Genomic DNA, 9,235 nt, shown 5'->3' with positions numbered 1-9,235 from the left:
TCCCGATGCGGCCCTCGGCGGGGCAGGTGAGTAAAATCCTGGGGTGGGGGCCGAGGCGCGGGAGGATGAGGTCTTGCTGGGCACTGGCGGAAGAGAGCGCTGCCCTGAGCCCGGACGGCGCCGCCCTCGGACTGGGAGATGGGGGGAGGGGGAGGTCGGATTCCCGCCTGGGCCTTGGGACACGTGGGCATCGGAACCGCCCCGCCTAGGGATTCGGGGTGCCTGGGCCCAGCGGGGTGTGTCGGGGGGTCGCCCCCGGCTCCAGTCCGAACTACTGTGTGACCTTGGGCTGGTCCCCCGCCCTCTCTGGGCCTGTTTCCCCGGGAAGGAGGGAGGCATAAGCTCAGAGGAGATTGGAATAGACACCCCTCCTCCCCAGAAGGAGGAGCCTGGAAGTCGTGAGCCTGTGCCCCTTGCTCATCTGGGCCCACCCACTGCTGCCTGCCCTGGAAGGATTGTCCTGGGGGTGGGGGTGGGGGTGGGGGTGTAGGTGGAGCCCAGGTTTCATCCTGGGAGGTGCTGGGGCAGGTGAGGGAGCCAGTGGCTTCCTGGCCATGAGGCAGGGTATCCTTCAGGCGCAGAAGCTCCGACCTGGGTGAGCACCTGGGCAGGTATCCCTGGCACCTGGTTGCCCCCAGCCTGACTTGGGGGCGGGAGTTGGAGGGCATGAAACCCTTGGCACCAGGAATACCTGACCACCCCCCTCCTCCTGCATCTCCGCCTGGCTGGCCTGGGCTTGGGGTGGGGTGTGTGGCTGCAGCTGGCACAGCCAGATGGGGAGGGGCATCTGCAGCTTCAGGGAACGGGCACATCTGGCTGGGGAGGTGGGCACAGCTGGCGGGCCCGGGTGGAAGGAGCCAGGCTAGGGGGCAGCTGTGCCTGTTGAAGGGCTGCCAGTGATGGACTCAGGCAGCGTCTGTGTGCCTTCTCAAAGAAGTCCAGTCACAGTGCTCGGTCCTGAGAGACCAGGAGGTGCTGGCTGAGCTGGGGTACTGCCTTGTGAATGGAGTCTTTGGGGCAGCACTACCCTCCAGGCTAACCCCTCCTCCTCCCCTGAAGCCACGGGGCCCTGGCCAGGCCTTGCCTGGGACCTGGGTCCGGACCTGCACACAGGAAGGTTGGGCACTGCCCTTTCCCCATGGAAAGCAGGCACTGGAGGGCATTCTGTGAAGGGGGAGTGGGTGGATGGGGGCCCAGTGGCCTTGGGTGGGCTCCCCCCAACAGGCCAGGCTTTGGCCAGCCCTTTTCCAAACCACTTTCTCTGCCACTGTCTGGCTACCGGAGTCCCTAAGGAGCCCCTAAGTTGCACCCTGACCCCTCACCTACAGGTAGCAGCAGCTCGAGGGAGGAGGTGGGTGCGGGGGGAGTCTGAGGAAGCACAGCTGGTCCCCTGGGTGAGAGGGTCCCTGGACACCGTGTCCTGCTTTTTAAGTCATTAAAGGTCAAGAACTCCATCAACATGGAGTAGTGTCCAGCCCAGCAGGGAAGGGTGGCCTTAGGAAATTGGGAGGCCAAGGGCTCTGCTACTGCTCCCCTGGGACTCTCTCATTCTGAGCCTCAGTCTCCCCATCTGTGCATCAGGAGTTGGTCCCAGAAGATGAGTTAGACGGAGTCAGGGGAGGGAAATGGGAGGTGCTTGGCACCATATCCCGGTTAGATTGGCCAGGCCTGGACAGGCCGGCAGCCCTGAGACAGAGGGGCAAATGGGTGGCTTCTTGGCGGGGGGGCAGGACGCATGGGGAGAACTCGAGGAAGATGCTGTTCATGGCCAAGGCCTGGCCAGAGTGGGGTCTGAGTGAGTGTGGGGTGGGTGCTGCCCTGGGCTGCGGGGTGTGGAGGGTGGGGCCCAGGCCAGGACTGGGAGTAGGTTGTCCCTGGTGGCAACTTGAGGCCCATTCTGAGGCCCAGGGCAGATTCTCATTCAGGTGACTGAGAAGTTGAGAATAGACACCCCCCACATACCTCCCTGCCCAGTGTGTGCCCACCTACTGCTGCCTGAGCCGTGGAAGGATGGGCATGGGGGGGGGGGTTTCATCCTAGGGCCTCCGCAGAGGTGCTTGGGGGAGGGGAGCTGATGGCTCTGTGGCTGTGGGCCAAGGTCCTCAAATATAGGATGCTCTGACCTGGCTGGACAGGATCCGAGGAGGGTCAGAACCTGGAACCTTTGGGGTTGGTCCAGCCAGGTAGGTAGTCGGCAGATATTAATTGAGCATCTGCTGTGTGCTGGACCCATACAAGGGACTGGGCAGCCTGCTTGTCTGTGCCGCCCACCTTTTGGGGAGGCCACTGTGGTGAGGCCAGGAAAGATTAAGCCTGTGATGAGGGGCTGGCCCGACCTCACTAGCTGCCTCTAGCAGGGCAGCAGGACCGGGTAGGGAGAAGTCACAGGCCCTGGGCATGGATTTCTTCACAGAAGGTTGATATGTATAGATAGATAGATAGATAGATAGATAGATAGATAGATAGATAGATGATAGATAGATAGATATCAGAGAGGAAGGGAGAGGGAGAGAGAGATAGAAACATCAATGATGAGAGGATCATTGATCGGCTGCCTCCTGCATGCCCCACACTGGGGATTGAGCCTGCAACCCGGGCATGTGCCCTGACCAGGAATCGAACCGTGACCTCCTGGTTCATAGGTAGATGCTCAACCACTGAGCCATGCCGGCCGCTGTTGTAGTGCCCACTGTTGGTAAGGTGAGGGGTCCAGTAGCCAGAAGCTGGGCAGTGAGTGAGTAAGCCTGAAGCCTGACTTTTGTTTGCAAGGTGTTTGTGGTTGGGCGGGCTTGGTTTTATTTGTGCAAGTGACTTGGGGGGGAGAGAATCCATGGAGCTCAGGAAATGCCCGTGTCCTGGTTGGGGTGACCACCCAGTCCCGGTGTGCCCCCGATGGCCCTGCTTTTAGCACCGAAAGTCCCGCATCCCAGGAAACCGCTAGGCCTCTGGCACACCTGGACACTGAGTCCCCCTAGTCCCCCACTGCCTCTCTCTTTCCCCGATGACTTCCTGTTTCACAACAGGAGAGCTGGAGGCCCAGAAAAGTTAACTGATCTTTGGCCTCAGAAAGTCATGATCAGAAATTGAGCTCTGAGGGCAGCTGACTTGACTCGAGCTTGAATCCTGGTTCTTCCTCCTCCTCCTGGCTGGAGCTCTGGCTCCTTTTGTGTAACGTGGAGCCAGGAGTGAAGGGTGGGCTGCCTCCTGGACGGTGGGCGTGGCCAGTGCAGGGGCTATGCTGGCCTTGACCTGACCTCTGCCCTCTGCCCTCTGCCCCGCAGTTGCTGGTTGAGAAGACAACCGACTCACCGGCGGCTGAGTTCTCGCTGGTGGAGGACGTGGCTCTGCACTTTGCCTGCTTGATGGGCCGTCTGAATGAGCAGCGCCTCTTCCAGCCTGACCTCTGCGACGTGGACCTGGTGCTGGTGCCCCAGTGCAGTGTCTTCCCGGCGCACAAGGGCGTGCTGGCCGCCTACAGCCAGTTCTTTCACTCGCTCTTCACCCAGAACAAGCAGCTGCAGCGTGTGGAGCTGTCCCTGGAGGCGCTGGCGCCCGGCGGCCTGCAGCAGATCCTCAACTTCATCTACACGTCCAAGCTGCTGGTCAACGCGGCCAACGTCCACGAGGTGCTCAGCGCTGCCTCGTTGCTGCAGATGGCTGACATCGCCGCGTCCTGCCAGGAGCTGCTGGACGCCCGCTCCCTCGGCCCCCCGGGCCCCAGCGCTGTGGCCCTGGCCCAGCCAGCTGCCAGCTGCACCCCAGCCCCGCCACCCTACTACTGTGACATCAAGCAGGAGGCCGATACCCCGGGCCTGCCCAAGATCTACGCCCGAGAGGGCCCTGATCCCTACTCTGTGCGCGTGGAGGACGGGGCAGGGACTGCGGGCGGCACAGTGCCTGCCACCCTTGGGCCAGCTCAGCCCTTCTTCAAGGAGGAGAAGGAGAGTAGCGTGGAGGAGGCTGGCGGGCCCCCGGCCAGCCTGTGCAAGCTGGAGAGTGGGGAGGAGTTGGAGGAAGAGCTTGCGGGATCCGGCACCTACAGCCACCAGGAGCAGTCCCAGATCATCGTGGAGGTGAACCTCAACAACCAGACACTGCACGTGTCCACGACGCCCGAGGGGAAGCCGGGTGCTGCCACAGGCCCGGCCACCATGGTGCTGGGCCGGGAGGACGGGCTGCAAAGACACGAGGAGGAGGAGGAGGACAATGAGGAAGAGGAGGAGGAGGAAGTAGAGGAGGAGGGTGGTGGCAGTGGAGGGGAGGAGGAGGAGGAGGAAGGTGGTAGTCAGGGGGAAGAGGAGGAGGAGGAGGAGGAGGAGGAAGGGCACAGTGAACAGGAGGAGGATGAGGAGGAGGAAGAGGAAGGACAGAGTGAGCAGGATCAGGACAGCTCGGAGGAGGAGGAGGAGGAAGAGGAGGTGGGGGTCAAACAGGGGCCAGCGGGCGCAGGGGCAGCCGGGCAGAGCCCCTTCCCCACAGTCGCATGGCCACACGGTCCCGGGAGAATGCCCAGCGCCGGGTCCCCCCTGAGCCCGAGGAGGCCAGGCAGGGTAGCAAGAGGCCCAAGCAGCCCCCCGGAGCGGCCCCGGCGCCAGCACGAGGGTCACAGGCCACTGATGGGCTGGGGGCCAAGGTGAAGCTGGAGGAGAAACAGCACCACCCGTGCCAGAAGTGCCCGCGTGTGTTCAACAACCGCTGGTACCTGGAGAAACACATGAATGTGACCCACAGCCGCATGCAGATCTGCGACCAGTGTGGCAAGCGCTTCCTGCTGGAGAGCGAGCTGCTGCTGCACCGGCAGACGGACTGCGAGCGCAACATCCAGGTGGGTCTCAGGCCGCTTCGTGGGTGGACGGGGCAGGACGGGCCGAAGGCCAGTTGAGGCCACAGCCAGCCAGGCGGGGCCAGGCCAGAGCTGGGCCCTGGACATCCTGGGTCCTGCTGCCTGCATGGCCCAGACAGTCTGGGGAGACCAGACTTAGTCCCCTGGACAGCGGGCCCAGCCCGGGCCCAGGATGAACCAAGAGGGTGGGGCCCAGGCTGGCGAGAACGTCAAGGAGAGCTTTCGGGAGGAGTCGGAGAGCTCTGGGCTTTGACACTTGGAAAGCTGTGCAGATAAGACTAGAACAAGCAGTGCCCTTGGCCAGAGGGCCCAGGGAACGCGGTTGGGAGGATGAGAGGAGAGAGTTGCCTGAGCACATGAGACTGGGGACAGCCAGCCATGAGGAGGGATGAGTCAGTGTTTTAGCAAATCCTTAGGGCTACCCTACGGCCAGCGGGGCCACTGTGTATAGTCTCACAGATCGGCAGTGCACAAAAGCATCAATGAAGGGAGGAGGCATTTACCCAGAGCGGGGTGCCACTTTCCACTCGCCACAAAGGCCGAGTAGAGTAAGGGGCAGCTGGGCAGGAAGGAGTCCCTGCATTCAGCTCTTTGGAGATGCCAGCTGGCCTGGGCCTGGGGAAGAGGGACTGGATGAGAAATTTGGGAAGAGCAGAGGCTGCTGGGGCCAAGTGGGGAGCTGGGCTGGCTGCCAGGCGTGGGGCCAGCCCAAGTCGATGCCAGCCTGGCCTCTCAGATGTGGGCCGCGCAGGGCCAGCCAGGCTGGTTTTTACCTTTGTGGCTGAGCGGTGGTGAGATGAGGCCGCAGGTAGGCAGGTGCTAATTGCCTGAGCTAATTGCTAATTGCAGTGCCCTGTGGAGAAAGTGTTACCTGGGGGTTACCTGGTCTCCTGCCCCACCTTCCAGTACCTGTTCCCACTCGCCTGCCTGCTGGGCTGCTCTCTGGCTCCCCCCCTGCCACACACTTGAGCCTCCCTCCGAAGGGGAAAGATACTTGTGCTTCCTCCGACCCGGGCAACCTGACCACCCTGACCCAATTTCCGCTCGAGCCCTGGCCTTGCCTCCAGGCCTCTGGGGGTGTCCTGCAGGGATAGGCAGGAGGAGGGTTCAGGGGAAGAGGAGGAGGGGAGTGTGACCTCAAGTTTCCCACCACCCTGCCCTGCCCATGGGAGCTGGTACCTTCTGCAGCGCTGCCCCGCCCCCCCTTTCCCACAGCAACCCTTTGAGACCTATCTCCTTGGTGATCTCCATGGCATCAGGGCATGGGTCCCGGCAGGGGGAGGAGGCTGCAGAGATAATGGCCCAACTCTGTCCGGACCTGTTATCGCAGAGGGGCTTCTCCACACCCCCTGTGGCCCTTCAGCCAGCCAGGTGCCTCCCCTCCAACCGCAGCGGGAGGATGAGCACAGAAGAGGGGCCTCCTGGGAGAAGTTCTAGTTAAGTTCAAGGATGAAGAGGGGACCTGGCTGCTGCCCTGGGTGGTGGGTGGGTGTTTAGGGAGCTCCTACCCGCAAGTCCCAGGATATCAGATCTCACGGGTCCTTGGTCTCAAGGGCTCTCTCTCCAGCACAATTCAGGCGGAAAAAAAAGGAGGCCCAGAGAGGGCCAGCGACTTGTCCTATGTCACACAGTCCTGACTCAGAACTCGGGGCCTAAAGTCCTCTCGCCCCACAGTGTGTGACATGCGGCAAAGCTTTTAAGAAGCTGTGGTCCCTCCACGAGCACAACAAGATTGTGCACGGCTACGCGGAGAAGAAGTTCTCGTGTGAGATCTGCGAGAAGAAGTTCTACACCATGGCCCATGTGCGCAAGCACATGGTGGGTGAGTCTGGGCCCTGCGGGAGGCGCCTGAGGGCAGAGCTGGCCGGCTGGTGGGTGTGCTGGGAAGGACTCCACATCCCAGGACAGTGTGAAGGGGTGAGAGGCCCCTCTGGCGGGGAGGCCTGGGGTAGCTGGTTGCAGTGCCAGGTGTGGCCTGGGCAGGTTGCTCGCTGCACAAGGACTCCTGGACGAGACGGCAGGCGGGGACCAGAATCCATCTGCACAGGCCCTGCCTCAGTTTGAGGACAGCTGTGTCTCTGATTCTTTCTTACCTTCGGGCCCTCACAGGGCTTCAGGCTCTTCTGAATGCAACCCTCCCCCCGCGTCACGCCTGGACACAGTGAGGAGGCTCCCCAAGTGTGTGTGGGGCCTCCCCTCTGCCTTGGGCATGGCTGGCCCTCCCTTCCTTGCCTGCTCATAGACTTGGGCTAAGGCAGTGGTCGGCAAACTCATTAGTCAACAGAGCCAAATATCAACAGTACGACAATTGAAATTTCTTTTGAGAGCCAAATTTTTTAAACTTAAACTATATAGGTAGGTACATTGTTATTCACTTAATTAGGGTACTCCTAAGGCTTAGGAAGAGCCACACTCAAGGGGCCAAAGAGCCGCATGTGGCTCAGGAGCCGCAGTTTGCCGACCACGGGGCTCAGGGAATGGTGGCCAAGGTGGGCCTTACCCCCTTTCTCCACCAGACGGTGCTGGGGGCCTCCTGCGTGAACTGCCTGGGACCTGGGACCCGGGACCTAGGTCTCAGCCAGGAGATGCTGGGGTGAAACAGGATTGGTGGCCCTTCCTGGGCTCAGGTTCACCAGCCCTGAGCTCTGTGGGGGTCCTCCCTGCCTCCAGTTACTTCCTCCAAGATCTGCTTCATCTACCCATGGGTCTGGGGGGAGTGCCGCTAACTTTTAGAGGTGCCATCCCCTGGAAAGCCCCCACCGGTGAGCACAGTACCACCCCTAGCCTCCTTTTATAGAGGAAGATACTGAGGCTCACCGAGGCCGTGCAGGGAGCCAGGGCTGGGCCAGGACTCGAGCTGAGGCCAGTCCCATTAGGATCTTTCCATCCGAAATTTTGGAGGGTGAGGCGGCCTTGGCTATTTCAGAGGCTAAAGAACCACAAGGGTTTCCTTCCACGCTTGTCAGACCAGCCTTCAGAGCAGATGGAGAAGGAGCCCACGGGGAAGGGGGGCCTGTCTGGGGGCAGCCCCAGGTCCTGGGACGGAGACTGTGAGGCAGGCCCCAGGGCAGGCGGGGTCCCCCAGAGCTGTGACCGCCCTGTGCACGCCCTGTAGCTCACACCAAGGACATGCCCTTCACCTGCGAGACCTGCGGGAAGTCCTTCAAACGGAGCATGTCCCTCAAGGTGCACTCTCTGCAGCACTCGGGGGAGAAGCCCTTCCGCTGTGAGGTGAGCTCCCTGCTCCCCCTGCCCCGGGGCCGCCAGGCCAGGGCAGGGGGCAGGGACAGCAGCTGTCTAAAAGCCAGGGGTACAGGGTTCTGAAGGAGAGGGGCCCTCCCTCTCATGTCTGTGGCCCCTGCTTCCCACTCCATCCTTTCCTGGTCACCCGCCGGCCTGCCCCCACCACCGCACTCTGCCATTCCACCCCTAACCCCAACCCCACACAGCCAGGCGGGGAGTCTGCCTGAGCTGGACCGGGAGGGGGGGGCAAGCTTTTCTGAGAGATGCGCTGCAGGTGGGGGGAGGAGGGGCCTAACAACACAGAAGGGGGGCGGGGCTTTCATCTTGAGGCCCGCCTCCACTCTGTGGCCTTTCCCCACTTCCTGGCCCCTATTCCCACCTGTGCCCTGGACCCCCTGGCTTCTCACCTCTGCCCCTGCGCTGCTCCGCCCCAGGAGGCAGGGCCAGTGCCTCCCTCCCCGAAGGCTGCTCCCCGCTCTGCCCCTGGCCTCACCCCCACCCACCCACCCGCAGAACTGCAACGAGCGCTTCCAGTACAAGTACCAGCTGCGCTCCCACATGAGCATCCACATCGGCCACAAGCAGTTCATGTGCCAGTGGTGTGGCAAGGACTTCAACATGAAGCAGTACTTCGACGAGCACATGAAGACCCACACAGGTAGGGCCACCCTGCTGCCCGGAACTGGGGGAGGGGGGTTCCATGCCAGTCAGGGGCCCCCTTCTCAGCCCCGCCCCTCCTCACCCTGGGACTTCTTACCCCCCTGAGGCTTGGGGCCGTTCTCCCTGCCTCCCAGGTTGGGTGCGGCTGGGACAGAGCGGCTCAGGGTGGGAGGATCCGAGGCTGCCAGGGCTGAGCCGCGCTGTGGACCCATGGAGGCAGGGGGGCTGGCCCCGGGCCGGGGTGGAGCACCCTCCAGTGACACCCCGCTGCTCGCTGCCGTCCCCCAGGGGAGAAGCCGTACATCTGCGAGATCTGCGGCAAGAGCTTCACCAGCCGGCCCAACATGAAGCGGCACCGGCGCACCCACACGGGCGAGAAGCCCTACCCCTGCGACGTGTGCGGCCCACAAAGGAAGAAGTGGTTCCAACATGCTCAAGGGCCACAGGAGAAGTGCTTTCTGCGTCAGCCACCCGCTGGCCGGCGACGGG

At 62.5% G+C, this 9,235-nt stretch overlaps 1 protein-coding gene across 1 annotated transcript in view; it reads left to right on the top strand.

The window, feature by feature from the left end:
* Nucleotides 1–3,286: 3,286 nt before the first annotated feature.
* ZBTB47 (zinc finger and BTB domain containing 47) overlaps nucleotides 3,287–9,235 on the top strand; it is a 9,192-nt gene continuing 3,243 nt past the window's right edge. The window contains 6 exon segments of the mRNA XM_023743701.1: nucleotides 3,287–4,437; nucleotides 4,440–4,825; nucleotides 6,518–6,665; nucleotides 7,959–8,074; nucleotides 8,600–8,744; nucleotides 9,035–9,219. Of these exon segments, the coding sequence (XP_023599469.1) occupies nucleotides 3,363–4,437; nucleotides 4,440–4,825; nucleotides 6,518–6,665; nucleotides 7,959–8,074; nucleotides 8,600–8,744; nucleotides 9,035–9,219 (2,055 nt within the window). The 5' untranslated portion in view covers nucleotides 3,287–3,362.

This window comes from Myotis lucifugus, unplaced genomic scaffold (genome assembly GCF_000147115.1).
Source record: "Myotis lucifugus unplaced genomic scaffold, Myoluc2.0 scaffold_408, whole genome shotgun sequence".
In the NCBI taxonomy this organism is placed as follows: domain Eukaryota; kingdom Metazoa; phylum Chordata; class Mammalia; order Chiroptera; family Vespertilionidae; genus Myotis; species Myotis lucifugus.
The sequence above is the reverse complement of the archived record's forward strand: the minus strand, read 5'-3'. Positions and strand labels throughout refer to the sequence as shown.